The sequence below is a fragment of the Thunnus thynnus genome, chromosome 4 (genome assembly GCF_963924715.1).
Source record: "Thunnus thynnus chromosome 4, fThuThy2.1, whole genome shotgun sequence".
NCBI classification, from domain to species: Eukaryota; Metazoa; Chordata; class Actinopteri; order Scombriformes; family Scombridae; genus Thunnus; species Thunnus thynnus.
The window spans coordinates 20,190,549-20,208,650 of record NC_089520.1 but is presented as its reverse complement, the minus strand read 5'-3'; the positions used below and the strand labels follow the sequence as shown (position 1 = coordinate 20,208,650).

The window sequence follows — 18,102 nt, the reverse complement described above, 5'->3', positions numbered from 1 at the left end:
ATGGATATCTTCCACATTTACAGTCTTTTTCACATCAAATTCCCTCTTTGTGTTTCCTCGGACAGTGTTTCCCTGTTGAGCTGTGATGGAAGTATAGTAACAAAAAGATTAACTTTGACATTAAAATCTACTTGATTTGACTAAATCTTCATATTAGCTTCAGATAAACTTTTCAATAAATCTTTGCACAGAAGGAGGACTGTGGATTTTGGCCCCCTTCACTTACATTGAAATTTGCATTATGAAGGGATCTTCTGATGGTCAGTATGAACAGGAGGAATGATTACAACAAGAAAACTCTCTTTGTTCATTTGGGCACCTGACTGTTGTTTTAAGAAAGACTTGAAAAATCAGCCGTTGTGAACCCGTCCTTTAAACCCCAATTCCTCCCCTTCTCTGCTCATTGTGTACATTATTCCTGCACTTTTACATGAACCTTAGTTTATTGTGTGATAATTAAGTAAACACAAATTAATTTAGGAATATGCACCATGTAAGCTCAATTATATAGTAGATTTTGACCCTCTTCAATACAGGGCATCAGTATCAGGTAATAAAACGGGACCTCACCATGTACGTTTATGTTATACTTTAATAGTGAATAATCCCAATATTCCCAAACAATGTTACAATTAGTCAAATATACACAAATCAGTTGTCAAATGTGAATCTTGGGGGTCCCTTGGGGGTCTGGGACTTTGAGGCACTTGCCCAAGTTCCCAGAATAGTAACTTATGACTGTATCTTGATCTATACTTGTGACACAGAAGCTATACACTTGATGAATGATGTATCAGAGCCATTTTCAAATTGAAAGAGCAGTTTATTAAAGGGAAGAGTGCACATAACTTTAACAGGGTGTATACTGCTGTAATTGTGTTCTTCAAACTAAACTACAGTTACAGTGTTGAAAATATAGGCCTACTTTATAGCTAAAACAGAATTTACAGAACTTTGTCCCCACATGAAAAAAAACTTCAAACCAGCAACAGTGTACAACTGTCAAATCACAGTGGTATAATATTTGAATTTGACAAGAGTCAAGCTGTTTGCTCCAGTAATAACACATTCATTTGTCTCTACGATAGAGTTAAAACAAGGGTAAAATGTTCGTTATTGTTAGTTAAAGCAAATGGAATCCATTATAAAAGGCATTTTCAGGTGCCATTATGAAAAGATCACTGTGAGTAATTTTGATGCATGATTACAAGAAAAGAAAAAAACTTGGACGAAAAAATACATTAGAATCAATGTAAAAAGTAAATAAGTACAACAGAATATAAAATGTTGCTTACTAATGTCTAAAACTGTTAGTCATATTACAGTAATATATATTTGAATAATGCAAAACACTGATTTCACAACTCTCCACCATTGCAGAGGTCAAATACTTTTGACAGAAGAAGAAAACTGAGTGTGTTGCTGCATAGCTATCACTGTATATTGCAGAATCACAACCATGTTGGGCATTACCACACTTTGAGAAAAAAAACCCAGTTGTACGTGTGAATATAAATTACTAAGTGAGTCACAAGGCACTGTCGACTGACCTGTAACCATGGTTACAGCGCTCATCTTGCTGCCAATGTCCTCACTCAAATACCCTTGGCTCTAATGCCCTTTAAAGCTGCAAGTGCAAAGATGAAAGCACGTCATAGTCGCCCACTGAAGGCTACTATTCAATAAAACAGCACGAGTATGTGACAGAAGACCAACATGTTCAAACAAAACTGAAAATACTCCACAAAATTAAATACAGAAATCACCTGTAACTCTGGGGATGAAAGTTAAGTTTTGTGAAAGGTGATGTTGCTGGATACCATGTGAATACATGTGGAGCAACGTTTTAACATATCAAGGTGGTAGCGGGGACGGCGATACCGTCAACTGTGTGGAGTAAGGTCAGCCCACAGACCACCAGGAGGGTAATACAGCATGTTAAAAATGTGTTGAGGAGCTTTGAATTCAGCAAGACACAACTTCCTGCACACTATCTAGTTTGAATTAAAAAAAAAAAAAAAGTCTCACAATCACTCAACTAAGTCATTCAATATGGCCCTTAATTCAAAATAATATTGAGGTGACATAAAGAGAAGTAAATGTGACGTAATAAATTTGTGCATTTAACAAGCCTCACAAAACAGTGATTAAGTAGCTACAATGAAACACGATGATTAGAATAGCTAGAATAATGGTGCAAAAGCAGAAGGTAACACAATAGGTAACGCGAACACAACTGTCCTGTCAAATGTGCTGACAACAGAACTTATCCATGTCTAGGTCCAGAGCATTTGGGGATATGAGTTTACATTTCTGTTATTAAGTTATTATTCTGTTATTAAAAAGATGAGTCCTGAGACCAATCTAACAATTAACTCTTTGAAAATACGTTTATGAAATTGGCTCATTGGAGGCTGTTGCGTATACAGTATAAACATACTGTATGAAATATAGTAGCATGTGACTGGCGTATGCTATAAACAAAATATACATAGCTGCAGTGGTCAGTTTACTCTAGACAGATAAAACAGTAATCTCAGGAGAAAGACATGGACACTCAGGTCAGACTTTGCAGAGCTGAAAAATATATTTACAAATGATTTGAATGAGTTATTTGAATGCCCTGAGGTGCAGATACTATTCTTACCGGACATCATAACCTCATAAATGGACACATTGTTTCAAGAAAATAAATGCCAAGCTCTCTTCTCATGTTAGCTATGATCAGAAAGCATTGAAGCTCCTTTTTTTGCCCTGATCAGCTGAAAGTTAGCAGAAATGTGAATGATAACATGTTGTCTGTATCTAGTGGATGGAATGTATTGAGTGAGTGCTGCCACATCGAAACAGAAAGAAAACCTTAAAGCTGCACCAAGTGATTTTTTGGCCACTGAGGGGCAGAAAAACAAACTCATAGAAACACAGCATTGATTTACAGTCAGCTTATCAAGATGTTATGGCTCTTTTGTAAGCAAACGATTGCCTACTTACACGTCCAGCAGACACACAGCAACATCTAATTAAGAGTCATATTTCTGGCCACCTGACAAATTTAAGTTCAATGTTCCCTGGACTTTTAGCTCTGGTTTGGTCCACCTACTCCAAGGAAAAACATGCAGCTTGACTTCTTCACCAACCAGTGGTTTACATCAGCTTCATGATGGTTTTATTCTAGGCTAGACTTGGCTGTCAATGGCTGTCAACAGTTGTATATAAACAATGAGCTAAAAGAGGCTAAAAAGCTCAGTGAGCTTCAGAGTTTTGAGGGTTCTGCATTACACGTGACCCTTTAACATTACACATAACATTTGATACAATGTTTATATCAAAATATCTCTTAATGCAGGTTTAACTGATTTCACAACCATTAACTTTTGACAACTGTAACCTCTTCCCTCTCACAGTTATTTGGCACAATATTATGAAACATTACTCAGTATCTATCTGAACTCTAAAACAACCTAAGAGCCAGCAGGTGTGGAAATAGATGCACCAGAAAGTAAAAATCTCAGAAGACAGCAGATATAAGTGCATAAGTGTACAACCAAATATAAGCTGTGCATCCTGTGAAGAGTAGAAAATACAATATATACATAAACCTTTCTTTTGTCTCGGGGATAGGTAATGTCGAGTACTGTCCACATTTAGGTGTGCTGAGGTGTGGCTCCTTGCAGACTAATACCTGTGCAAACAGAAGCAGATTGAGTTGGGAAAGCCATAACAGAAAAATGTTAACAATAATAGCTATTTTTATCTTATAAGTGTGTTTTTCTGTGTGTGAGCTATTTATCAATTACAAAACATTGAACAGTCAGTAGTTACAGCTACTTAAATATGTGGATTTAGTTGCTTTCCTCTATGTCAGATTGTTCAGATTTTATGTGTGTTGGTCTGATAAAATAAGCGTTATTAAGATAAGATATGATTGATGATGATTAATTATTTATTCAACAAGAAAGCCATAAATTAATTGATAAGAAATTGCTAATGGTTGCATACTTTGCAGCACAATTCTACATACAAAAGTTTGCATTCATGATTTCTAGACTAGTACCTGTAGTAGTTGGGTTTAAAAGGACCGTTCTTGTTTAGGCCCAGGTATTTTGCCTGCTCATCGCTGAGTTCTGTCAGGTGGGCATCAAAAGTAGCCAGATGCAGACTGGCAACATATTCATCTGAAATATAGATATATTTTAGTAAAAAAGAGACAAAACATAGAGAAGAGGTTCAATAGAGAAAGAAAATACTTGTGTCTGCTAGTTGAAGCTGTACAAAACAGTTGAAGTCTGACTTAGATCATCAGTTACAGCATTAGTAACACCAGAGGGCAGAAGTAAGTCCAGAGGAAGTTCAGAGGAAGAGATTTTCAAATTACATTGTACTTGTACTCTCAAAATGCACATGCAAGACAGACTGAGAAAGAAATCAGTTGATGCACTCCAGTGCTACAACCCTGCCATGAGAAAGCTGCTTGTAATCTATGAATACTTTAAATACAATGGGTCATGTAAAGTATTTATATATCCTCACCCATCTTCTTGGGAAGCAGGTAAACATCCTGCTTGTATCGTCCCTCAGGAGCATTGTACAGCTCTATAAGGGCCAGGGCCTAAAAAACATGGATCAATAATTCAGTTGTAAATTGCTGCACTTTATGATCGCATGAAGAACAATGAACGTACCTATGAACTGATTACAGAGCAATAACAACACATGTATGAAGAGAAGCAACATACAATTATTTCCTCCACTGGCAGGATCCTATTTTATATAATTGAAACAAGCTCAACTATCTTCTGTGTCTTTCCGGTGTTTTATTATTACTGATGACATTTCCAGGTCAGAGCATGCGCTTATCTGCCAGGATGGCCAAATAATTAGAGCAAATGGAAAAGTACATGGTGAACTCTGCTATCCGCAGTGGACTGCAGCACTTTCTACTGCGCATAATTAGCTGCTGCACAGCTTATTGCAGGCTGTTTGGTGGTATCAACATGGTACCTGAGTGGTGGCTGTGATGGACAGGACAAAGGTAGGAACAGTGGAGCAGCTGAGGTTCAGGAGACGTCCCTATGGAAGCAAACAACACTATCAAAACAAAGAAAGAAAGCACATATACTGTTCCAACATAATAAAACCTTTCATATCAACATAATAAGTTATGAGCTGAGATTACATGCATGTCATCTGTATTTATTACAAGGCGTACAGATGTAGCCAGTTACCTCAGCCAGAAGGATAACTCTCTTGCCATCAGGCCAAATGACGTGATCCACCTGAGAGCGCACTCTCTCCCAGGTCAGCTCAGGGGTCCGAAGACTTGCCTGGAAGAGATGAGAATTTCAGTCATCCACACTTTCTTTGTGATTGTTCAACGGATTGTGATTGACCTGCCGCTAAAGTCATCGCACAGTGGTTAGAACTGAGGCATCTCAAATAAACTTAAACTCAGCCTGTAGGACAAATATAACTTTGAACTCTCTCATCATAAAAAGTAGTTTACCACATCAATCTCCGTATTAGAGTGACCCATGTTGCAGACAATAGAGCCATTTTTCATTCGGTCCAGCTGGTCTCTGCACACCACATTCTTGTTCCCTACAGAAAGACACAATCGTCCTCCATCAGCAAACATAATCTGCATCCGCACAAGATGTAATAAGCAAAAAGCCCCCAGGACAGCTATAAAATATTTAATCCCTTATCAGTGCATCCCTTTGAGTAGTTCCACTATCATGTCTTCATGTGGAGTTACCAGTGCATGTGATGATGACATCCACCTGGCGGATGACCTCATTTAGTTTCACCACCCTGAATCCGTCCATGCTGTTCACACAAAAGAGGAAGAAGCGGTTCAGCATTCAGCCTCATCAGGACAATGACAAACAGGAAAGTATGTATCATTTATTGACAAGCAACTCAATTCAGCTGAAGGGCAGGGCTCCCTGTTGTGTTGCTGCAGAGTGGTTAAGTTCAAGCTATCTAATAATATTTTGTTGAATAAATAACAAAACAGGTTTTAAGGCAAGCTTGAGCAACTGTACAATGATGATATCTGTGATGCTTTTTTTTCCCTGTTCATATAGTTGTAACATTTAACATATTCAGCATGGAGATCATCCCAGTTCTTGTTTTCCTCACCAGGCCTGCAGGGCACAAATGGGATCAATCTCTGTAACATAAACGATGGCTCCCAGAGCTTTCAGAGCTGCACAACAACCTTTTCCAACCTGCAGAGACAACATAATACACTGTATGACTAGCAGAGTTAAACATGCTGATTACCTTTACCTTACTAAAATATTCATGCTGTTATTATATAATCATTCAGCATTGCAATGTATCATCATTAATATTTTCACAGCTATATGCTTAAGAAAAATATTAAATGTCGGATGTTAATGTTAAATGAAGTATCTCACCTCACCGTACCCACATACAACCACCTGTTTGCCTCCAAACATGACATCTGTGGTTCGCTTCAAGCTAGAGAGGTTTGAGACATAAAATTAGCACATTTAGTGGAAGTGAAAAACTGCCGATCTGTATCTGTGTGACTCCAAAATCTGGCATCTTTACACTGACAAACAGTGAAATGTTTTGTTGGCGCAGCTTATCGGTTTCAATAAATATTCCAGAGCAATACCTAAAGTGTTGTGATTCATAATGGAACACCTGCTACGAGACAACCATGTACCTTTGCAGATAATTACTCAGTCGGAACAGCAATAAATTTAGGGTGGGAGGGGGTTGTAAAAGCATTGACCCGACACAGAGCTGTGCAGACATTGTTGCTGAGTACTAAGCTGTTCATATGCTGTCTTGGTGATAATTAACAGCAGGGTAATTCTTGTTCTCAGGCTGTGTAGCTGAATGTTGATCAGAGTCCAGACAGTTTGCATATACACAGTAGAAGAGTAATACAAGCTATTTTTAAAAGCTAATGAGGTTATATTTGGCTTTGGTCTTAATGCACCAGGTGCCTACTGCATGCCCACTAATCAATAATACTGCTGCAATTACATAATAGTAACTGCAGTCAAATGACTTGAATAACTGAATGTGCTGACAAGTTCATGTCTGACTGACAGAATTTGAGCAGCCAAGCCAAGCTCAGAGCTGAGCCAATGTTTTCCAGTTGGAGGGAGTAGGCAGGCATTACATGAATTTAACTGTGATCTCAACAGTTTTAGAGTGTATTAAACTCAAACAGATTTATGACACGATACGAGCAAGGGCCTTTGTTAGATCTTGTACTGTATTTCTTCATAAGTTAACACTTTAAAGCTGTCCAAAGAACAATCTGCATGAGTGTTTTAACATGAGTTGGACTTGTAGTTGTTCAGCCTTCCAATTATCAAATACCTCAAACTCAAACTTACTCACCCGTCCAAGATCGACTCTCTGCAGCAGTACAGGTTGTCAAACTTCTGCTTTGTCACAGAGTCATTTACATTCATAGCTGGCACACATAGTTTTCCAGCTTTAGAAAGCTGATACAACCTAGAGAGAGAAGGAAGAAACTTTTCACTTCCTGTCAAGGTGTCTTGCTGTGGGTGTACGACTGCATAATTTACAGGAAGTGCACATCTATGAAACACTAAACCACCTGTGAACCCCGGTGACACTCTCCTCTACAATGCCCCTGATCTTCTTGAATACATTAGGGTATTTCTTGTACATCCAGTGTGTCAAGTCTCCTCCATCATCGAGGATCTAACATGTAAAAGTAAAGAAAATATTGTGATATTTGTTAATGAACATGAGTGTAAGAGAAATGTATTACATTACAAACATTTATGTGTAAATTTAATTGAAATAAGTTGAAAGGAACACTGCTTTTCTGGTGTTTTCAGGAGTGCTTTATCTATATCATCCACATATCACAGTCTATGGCTACAGAAACAAGGGACTCAAGAGTGAACTACCCCTCACTAAGGTAGAAAGATCAACTTTTTAACATACCATGTTAGGCTGCCAACCCTCAGTGTTGACACAGCGGTCAATACACCACCAGAAATCATCCTCAGATTCCCCCTTCCAGGCAAACACAGCCACACCTGAAATATAACACATGGGTAATATTTTCAGGAATGTCATCTTGTTCAATCAGTCTACATAGATAAACATGACCTCTAATCTCCAAAAACAGAGACTGGAGAGACAATATCAGAGTCTATATGATGCTATTAAAGAAACGCTTTCTAAGACAGTGAATGAGGGTAAATTTATTTGCACTGGGACAATAAATTGTTCTGACTAAGAATTCTAAGCACTGTATTAATATCGTGTCTGTTTAAGTGACATTTGCACTTTCCATGTGACCTCTAGGTTAATGAAAATGTTTTCTTAAAGCAGCTCAACATAATAGTAGACTATGCACTACAGCAGTAACTCACTGAACAGCAGACAAACCCCCCCAACCTCCCAGTGATGTATTATCTCCACTCTGTGACTCCTAAATCTGTATTTTGTAGCTTGTCAGATCATGAAAGGCCTACTGTAGAAATATAGTACATACTTAAACCATAACATAGCAACCACAGAGAAATGTCTCAAGTAGTGCTGTTTCTTCACTAAAAAGGTCAAATCTTAGATGTTCCCGTTAACACTGCAGGGCTGATTTAGTGTTTTTTCAAGATTTCTCATCAGTATCCCTGGTTCTAAAACACACACATGATAAAAAATTCAGATGAAAAAGCACGTCTCTGCTCATAAGAAAACACCTTATGCTAATCATACAGTCTGACACAAACATATCATCAGGTCCAAGGAAATATTTATGATTTTTACATCTCAGTGTTAATAAGGCGGCAAAAACAATGTAACGAACCTGTCTTCAATCTCACAACAATTCCCTGTATTTAATCAACAGCCTTTATGGAATCGCAGGTGAAGTGAGTCACAGTGTTTGATCTCCAAACCTTGACGTTCTCTGCTGCTTACCTAACTCTGACAGGGCAGCAGCCACCTCGTTCTGTGTAGAGTATATGTTACATGCAGTCCAGCGGCACTGAGCCCCGAGAGCCACCAGAGTCTCAATCAGCACCTGAAAACACAGATGAAAGCAAGAGGCAAACAAGAAAATGGTCAAATAAGACAAAGCTATTCACAGGTAAAAAGTAGACTGCACATGAATCATTTTATGTCTATTTTATGATTCAATAAAACAGAAGGTTCAATGAACCAGGTCTGTTTTATACCCGTCACACTATTATTTGAGTCAGTGCTACGAGCTGTTTAAGGACACAGCTTATTGTGTATTTTATGAAACAACTCAAACAAACAAACAACTCTAGAGTACTTAAATTATTTCAGATTTGGTTTAAAGTTACAAGAAAGCTCAACTGTCTTGAGTGTATGTAGTGCAGAAACTGTGATTAAAATAGACCTAAAATCAAATCCTGATTAATAGGCACTATCACACTGCAGCCTTGGGCGTTGATGCACAATGTCAGAGAGTTATCTTACTGCAGTCTGTGCAGTGATGTGAGTGCAGCCCACAATTTTGGCACCTGCCAATGGTTTCTCACTCTGTGCTCTCTTCCTGAGTGAGATCAGCGCTGACATATCTGAAAACAACAGAACATTAAAAGGTGAGTGGGAAGGAGAGCAATGCAGGTGATGCAAAAAATAAAAGAAGATGACTAATTCTTTACATACCCAGTCCCCCTTTTCTAAAATATAGCTGGATAAAACCACTCTTTGTGAAAACACTAATGTATTTTGCTTTTCTTTAGAACAGCTATGTTTTAAAAAAAAAAGTCTTCTAAATAGTGTGGTAGTATGGTGTCATTTGTGCTCTGGTTTTGTGCTTTAACTGGGTCAAAGGATATCTGTCAGATCAGCAAAATCTGGAGGGATACTGGCAAGAAAGGCAGTAAGCAATTAACAAACAACTCTGTAGTCATCATCAAAGTCATCATCATCATCATCTCCCTCTCTCCCTTACTGTCTGATTTCCCCTCCTTCTCCGATTTATCTATAAATCTAGTGTACGTTATGTGCAGTTGGGTCTTCTTGCTGACTGACCCAAAGCATCAGGGGAAACATGTTAAATTCATCTATAGATGCCTGTAGATTGGCTGAGAAGTGCTACTTCACGAATGCGGGTGTCAAAAAAAAAGTGCTCTTTGGATCCAAGGACATATCATGACACCCCGCCAAAAAAATCTGTGAGCTGTCACTTGTTTTTAAATGCTCTGAAGAAGACTGTGAGTTGAAACATGTAGGCGCAAAGCCCATTTATTGAAAGCTTTTTAATTTTTGCAAAGCAGTGTGCCTTAGAATTTGTTGGTCATGACTTATTGATCACAAAGCAGTCAGTACAAGTCTGTGTTAAATACATATTTGGTTCAAATGTAACAAAGCCTGATGACGGCCGTGTAATTAATTAGACACCATTCAAGTAAAATGAGGTGACTGACCCCTCTGAGTCTTACCTTGTTCTGCTATCTCAATCTCACGTCTCCCAAACTCAGCTTGCTTGATGTTCTTGACACAGAAGTCACTGCTGCCCTTGGAGTTGACCTGTGTTTTGTCCCGTGGTGATGTCTCATCATCAGAGCTATCCGTGTAGGATGCAGCTGTAAAGAAAACACAGGTTTTGAAAGAACTCGTCCAATTAAAGATGCAAGTCGTAGGGATTAAACAGAAAATGAAAGCCTGAATGAGCGTTTGGACAAATGTTCATCAGTGTTCATTCTGTTCAAGACTTGTAAATCTTTTTTAGGGGACTAAATTGGGATGAGGACTAGATGAGAGATTGGCAAACACAAATTAAAATATATGTCTTGTACAACTAGAAGAAATTTCTATAGACGCTGGTGCACATATCTATCTGGCTGTTAGTCACTCCTTCTCACCGGAGCTGTAGCTGTCTGTGGACGACTGAGAGATGGAGCGGGACAGGGAGCGACGGCCTGCCTTGGTGGGGAACCTGCTGAACTCCTGCTTGTCCTCCACAAACTGGATTTGCTGAAACAAAAACAAAAGTCATATTACACACTGTAAGTTCTGGGGTCTATTCCAGAAAGCAAGTTCAACAAACTCCAGTCCAACCCTGAACTCTGAGCTGATGAACCCGAGATGGGAAACTCAGAGTTTTCAGTTCCCAAACAGCTGATCAGAGTCAGTTCAATCAACTCAGAGTATGTTCACTCTGAGTTAAGCGCATAGTTGATGAATGAAAAAAGTCATCATCAATGGAGCTCTGATACTACCAGTCACCATGGCAACAGGTAAATAAAAGCGACATTAGAGATATTCATGCATGTGTATGTGGACGGTGCACATTTATCTTTGCAAAAAAAAAAAAAAGAGCTTGAGTCAGAGCAGGAAGTTCAGACAAAGTTTTATTCAGTGTTGTACATTAATTCATCATTTACCAGACTTACATTTCCTTAATGATGATAAAGTGGAATCTGACTGTGTATCAGGATGTAGCTACATTACATTATAAATATATGTGTTCAGCTTTAATTTAACGGGGGACAAAACACAGGAGGAAGCAACTGAAGATGAAAAATATAGTTAAAGATTTAAAAAATATAGATCATAGAAATAGAAACATGACTGTAAGCTCACATTCTGATCCAGTAATAATGTGTTTGGTGATTTGCTCTTGAAAAGGACGTTGAAGTTAAAATAGTAGATTTTAAATGAAACAGCATGTGGTGATGCCGCTCGATCCTGCTCACTCAGAAATATTAACATATAATCTCCGACATTATAGGAATGATGTAACCTCAGTGCGACCAATCACATCATGAGTGACAGAGATAATTATTCACTGATCCTTCATGTCTGAAGCTTCATACCGATTTTTCAGATTTGAACTGAGATTACACATTATATGCAATAAACATTTCAGTGTAGGAGCTGCTCTAAAAAACTGACAGCTGTGTTGTGTGTGCAGAGAGTCACAGTGTTATAACAGAAGGACATTTATTCTGAGAGTGAATTCATGCTGTGTAATATTTAAATGTCAGGGCAAAACCTGCTGTTCAAAGAAATGACTGATGCACATAAAAGCGGTAACTTTATAAAGTCATTGATTAACTAAATTAATATCCAACCAGGATTTTGATTCTGACAGACAGTAAACCACCGCTAATTAATGTGCTTCAATATAAGCTTTGATACAGACTGAATGAATGAGGAAATGAGCCTCTGTCTGGCTCTGAAAGAGGGAGGAGACGGAGAGAAACTCAGGGTTGGCTGGCTGAAGAAAAGGTTCACAGAGTCGGTTACCATGGTAACTGACCCCGAGTTTAAGTTAGCTCTCTTTCTGGAACTGAAAACCCAGAGTTCCCCTCATGTCAGGGTTAACAAACTCAGAGTTTTCACTAAACCTGCTTTCTGGAAACACCCAGTGCTTCTACAGAAGGTTTGAACTGAAGCGATTTCAAACGCATAACAACTTCAGCCATAAAATGTAAAGCTACACTATAAGCAATTACACTACTATGTGTACTGACTAGAGTTTCACAGAGCACATTTCAAGCCCTTTGGCAAAAATGGGAGTTGGACCATTTTTATTTTTGTCTTGCTGAGATCTTGTTTATATAGATTTAGCTTTGACAGGATTTGAATGGAGTGGAATGAAGAAAAATGAAGTTCATACTAAAAACAACATGATAATCCTACTCAAACTAGTAAACTCATTTTGTTGTGCTGCTAAAAATAGACGTCTGACTGCAGCACAACCGATATTGCGCCATCAAGATGGATGTTCTAAAGTTAAGCTGTCTAAAAAAAATTCTGGTTTTCCATCCATGTGACTCATGGTTGCAACATGATTGTGAACATCCCCAAACTTCACCGTAGCCTTGTTGCTATCGAAAACCCTCCACACAGACACAGTCACAAAATTTGAGCCTCTGATGGACAATCAAGGCAGAAAAGTGAGTCCAGAATAACTTATTAAATACACACAAAGCTCTCCAGCTTAAAATCAGTATTTTCAATAAGTTTCTAAAGTTGTGTCTAACAAATTTTATTTAATTGAGAACTAAAAATAATAATAACCTGTGAAATGTGAAATGTAACTATTAACTTACACAACTATTAGACTGACTTTCTCTCTGTGAGTGCTACCATTGCTTTGCTATGTTGCCTCTGGTCAAATATCCACTGCTGCCAGTTTTGAGCAATAATTTCACTTTACTGCAGTTTTATCTCTGATGTCATTTTTCTGCATATCAATGAGTGATGCATCCATATTTAGATATACATGAATATGGTGTGTGTCCACACACATGTGCATGTGTGTCTGTAAGACAAAGGAGCTGGTTTTTTGTTGTGTGAGCATAGCTTTATGCCTGGTCAGCTAACTTTTTACACAACCAGTAAAACCAGAATTTTTTTTGTTGACATGGATTTTGCATGCATCAAAGCAACCTGAGATAGTGGGAAAAATCCTCTTGGAGCTGTAACACTATGTTCTCTTGTGCCAACTATTGAGTGCAGGTATGAAGAAGTGAACGGAAAGATCTGAAAACCTCAGCAGTTTCTGTAATGTTTCGTTTTCTTTACCTGCCAAGCAAGTTAGGAACAAAGTTGCTTTTGTCTCAGCCAAAAAAAAAAGTGTGTAAGATTTAAACTCAAATCAGATCATGAGGAGATTGGATTACAGTTTAATAAATCAGCTTACAGACTATCATCCGAGCGTGATTGAGATGCCATTCCCGTCACCCCGCCTCATACACTTCATGTTTGAATGAGAGTCAGGCTCTTCACTCTGATCCGGTCGGTCTCTGGTTTCTAGGTTTAAGCCTGGTACTGAAAACCCTCCACATGCCAGTGAAAATAACATAACAACAAAGAACAATGTGAAGCTGTTTTCTTGAGATTAAGGTGACAAGACACCACATATTTTACCCTGGACTAGATGGTGGGGGTTGCAGGGTCCCAAAGACTGACTGATACTGAAGTTTTATTTCCTTCGCATCTGATCATTAAAGAGTTGTGTGAAAGATTGTTTTTATTCACTGAATTACAAAATACTTTGAATTTAACAGAATCTTATAGACACCAGGACTAGTTAATGACACATTATGAGCTGACGTGGTGTGTTTTAGCAATTGTTTTACACACTTTTACTATCTGTTTTTGCCATTTGGGGACAAAAAAGTTAAAGTTGAAGTTAACTAAAGTCTAAATGATGCCACATTTAGCTCATTTGCCCCCAGACTCGTATTGGAATCTGTGAGAATGTGCAACTATTGTTTAAATGAAACCACAAAGACATTTTTTCTAATGTGCTTTTTCCTAAAACTATTTCACTTTATCTTTCCTTGCCTACAGTATTTGTTATTTAATCAATGTATTTTTTTTAAATGCCCTTCAGTGAGATTACTGTGACTAATTTGATGAAAGAGACATGACTGACCTTAATCACACTAGAAACCATATTTATCCATGATTTCCAACCTAATTCCCATGCATAATCATTTGTAGGCTTGCACCTAAACATAACCATCCATACCTAAACATTAACTACAGGATATAAACTTAACTAAACAACTATAATGTAATACCTAAACATAAGCTAATCATTTCAAAATGTATGTCTTCTACTGGGCTTTGACCCTGGATCACTGAAAGCATAAACCACTAACATGCACCCAGCAAAAAGTCCTCTTTCTAGTCACAAAATACTCATTAGGGATAAAAGTCGGTGTCACCCATTTTCCATAATCCATTACTTCCATGCAGTATCTCACATAATGTAACCAGAAATGAAATTATATTTACATTAGCTGTCTGTAGTTCGCTGTGGAGAAGCTAAATATTAGTATTTTCATCACATCCAAGATTAAAGCTTTGCTTTGCTGGGTTCTAGTTTTATGAAAGAACTATTGAATATTCTCATCTGTCTAGATCTGTCCATCATACATAATAACATTTGAATTATGTAAACAGTATTATCATGACCTGATTTCTGCTTTATTATTTGGAACAGGAAGATATCTGTTGATAATATATGCATCCCGGGTGTTAAGGGATGAAAAGCACTCTTCTACCTGATGTGCATGACTGATTTCATTCCAACTTTATACTCCTCTACCAAACAAAAGAAAATCATACTGTCATACCGTACATACTTTTCTATGTGGCATCCATTTAATGCAAGCTAATGACTGCTGTAATATAAACATCCTCTCAAAAAGAGAATGAGGATGAGAATGAGGATGTGAAACTGGTTAACTATAATAAAGCTTGAGCTGAGAGTTTTCAGATTCCTGGTCACAACTGAGCTACATGTTTGCTCAATGTAAAAAGACAATAGAGTGTGTATTTGCCTGAAACTGGTATTCATTTGTCCACTCCGACTGCAATGAGGTGTGCAAATACTTTCCATTCTTGAGCCCTGAGGATTCCAGATGCACTTCTTCCTTGTTCCTTGATGCTCTAATGTTTTTTAAGTGTTAGGTGGAACAAACCAGCCTATTGTGCACTTGGCTTGGATATCATAAGCAACTCCTGCCATTTCTGTGACAGACATTGTCAAATCCAAAAAGAGCAATTGAATAGAAGAGGGAAAATAACCTGTGGTAGTGTGTTTCTTACGTGGCATTTCATTAATGCTCTCAAATTACTGTCTAATACTTCTAAGCATAAGACAACCTGCAAAACCCGCTTATTACTACTTCAAAATTTGGCTTGAGTGGGGTGATTTAAACCATTTTTAAAATACACACATTGCATGATTTGTAGCATACACATAAAATGTACCCTTCTTTCCTCAATTCCAATCTTCCTGCTTCCCCATTGACTTGACTCCTCAGTTTCTTGAGACATAAACCAGGCTTTATTTTCTGTTTCACCTTTGGTGTTAATATGGAGTTAGTGGAGGCAAAACCAGAGCTAACAGGAGGGTTAATATTGAGTTTACATTCGTCAGGAGGCCAGAAACATGACTGGATGTGATGTGTACACAACTGTCTATTAACACAGTTTAATATGCCAATGCTGCGCTTTGGCCAAAAAAAAAAACAATGAATGTTGTTTGAATCAAGATATAAAATTTCTTCAGCTTAAAAAATGATTAAAACAAACATTTACCAATTAACTGGGAGACAGACAGAAGTTCAGGTTTACCTATTTTATAAGGAAAGCTCATATATAGGTTAGGTGTTCTAGTTTATCATGTTATAACTGAGCCCATCACTACCTGCCAGAGAGAGACAAACTGCAGCCACAAATGAAGTTACAAGCTACGATATGTTGATAAAACTAAACTGTCAGATATTAGCGTTATAACCTACAACCTCACAGTTTGTTTGTTTTTTACATCTGAATGTCCGCCGTGGAGCTGTTATACAGAGACTTGGCTGAAGTCTTACCTTTTTCACCGGTTTGTGAGTGGGCACAGCGCTGAAGGCGGACGACAGCTCTCCCATGGTCATCTCGCTGTTCTTGCTTACGGTCATGGCTGAATATTTTTCCGCTACGTTTTCGCTCTCTTTCACCTCTTTGCTCGCCTGTTTCACCTCTAACTTCGCCTCCCCGGCCGGTTCTGACATCTCGACGGTGGCTGTCAAACGTCAAACGTTACCTGGTCAGAAATACAACCGTTGAGTCCTGCTCTGGTAGTAACGTCACGTCACAGGCTAACGAGATCCTCGCGCTGCTAGCTGGCTACTCTGCAACAAGAGACACGGAAGAGAGACTTTCAAATGGCGTACATGTAAAACCGGAAATTAAACGCAACAATAGGGTAACTTAGTATGTGTACTCGACTTTAAGTTGGTGCTGACAATTATCTGTGTGCACTCAGTTGAGGTGGGTTATGTCCTGCAGCGTTGTTTCCGCCGCTGGTTCAGCTGTCACCTGGCTGAGTAGCTTTGTGGGCGGTGACCATGGTGACGGAAGCTGAGGGGGCGTGGATTTATTATGATGCGTTCAATACAAATGGGACAACAAGAATAAAAACAGTGTCAACCAACATGATAGATTTGTAGATTTGATTTATTGATTGGGACAGTGTGCATTAAAGATGCACTGCATCGGAGTTAGCCCGAAGCTAATCTGTAGTCCGTATCCGTAGTCCTCAGCAATCAAAACATACAACAGCACAACAACAAACAGTACAAAGCAAAAAAAACAACAACAACAAAAAAAACACAGAACACAGAAGACACCATACGAAATACAAAATACAAAGCTACACACAACAGCATGTCACATACACCCACAATGTCAATTATAAATTAATAATGTAAACCTGTCATATTAAAAGCAAGACTACCTGTGCTAAAGAGAAGACCATAGATAAAGTTTAGACTCAGTGGTCACACAGCTGATTGGTCTTTGGTAGATTTTTTAATTTGGCCTTGAATGTATTGATTGAACTACAGTTCTTCATATCATCAGGTAGGGCGTTCAACTGAGTTGTGGCTTTCACAGAGATAGCTGACTGCCTAAATGCAGTGCGACGAAATGGTATGGTACAATCTTGTATAGAGGATCTAATAGAACTTACCGAGTGAGTGTACACAAAGTCACATAGTGGAGGAGGGGCCAAACCATTTAAAATTTTAAATGGCTAAGCACAAATTTGAGAATAAAGTAAATTGTATTTCTCCAGTACCCTACAGTGATGGAAATGCATTGGCTTTTTGTACAGAGTTTTTAGAGTTTGTTTGTATAAGGACTCAAGAGGTTTTATGAGACATATGGGACACATATGGGAAAGAATCATAGCATATCATGCATAAATATCTTGGCTGCATCCAAAGAGAGACAGTTTCTAATATGTCTAAAATTTGCTAAGAGAGAGAGAGGGAGACTGTGTGTGTGTGTGTGTGTGTGTGTGTGTGTGTGTGTGTGTGTGTGTGTGTGTCATGTATGTTCACAAAGTCCCATTGTTTAGCAGTCTGCTATGCTTCTAATACCACTTGCCTGATAGTAGGAGAGTGGTAGCTGGGCTGGGTGGTTGGGGTCATTGATGGTCCTTTTCTCATGCTTCTCTGGATGTAGAGGTACTGCATGGATGGTAGTCCAGTCCTGTTAATGCACTGACCAGCTTGTGCATTACATGTGCAACGTCCTTATATTTGCCTATTAAAACCTCAGTAAGACTTTGTATGGGACTGG

The 18,102-nt window shown here is 38.4% G+C and overlaps 1 protein-coding gene across 3 annotated transcripts; it reads right to left on the bottom strand.

The window, feature by feature from the left end:
* Positions 1 to 802: 802 nt before the first annotated feature.
* On the bottom strand, positions 803 to 16,882 carry LOC137181565 (S-adenosylhomocysteine hydrolase-like protein 1). Of its 3 annotated transcripts, none has more exons than XM_067587361.1 (18): positions 16,764 to 16,882; positions 16,350 to 16,649; positions 10,866 to 10,977; positions 10,443 to 10,586; positions 9,472 to 9,572; positions 8,947 to 9,049; positions 7,966 to 8,060; positions 7,610 to 7,716; positions 7,387 to 7,503; positions 6,423 to 6,486; positions 6,142 to 6,230; positions 5,756 to 5,826; positions 5,504 to 5,598; positions 5,226 to 5,324; positions 5,002 to 5,070; positions 4,531 to 4,609; positions 4,055 to 4,175; positions 803 to 3,682 (listed from the first exon to the last, which is right to left on the bottom strand). In XM_067587361.1, exons 2-18 carry the CDS (start codon positions 16,527 to 16,529, stop codon positions 3,676 to 3,678), a joined length of 1,653 nt encoding a protein of 550 aa, XP_067443462.1. In that variant the 5' UTR covers positions 16,530 to 16,649; positions 16,764 to 16,882; the 3' UTR covers positions 803 to 3,675. The 3 variants fall into 3 exon arrangements, with proteins under 3 accessions (XP_067443462.1, XP_067443464.1, XP_067443465.1); XM_067587363.1 differs by having other exon boundaries at positions 16,742 to 16,851; XM_067587364.1 differs by lacking the exon at positions 803 to 3,682 and having other exon boundaries at positions 4,048 to 4,175; positions 16,350 to 16,858.
* Positions 16,883 to 18,102: the final 1,220 nt, after the last annotated feature.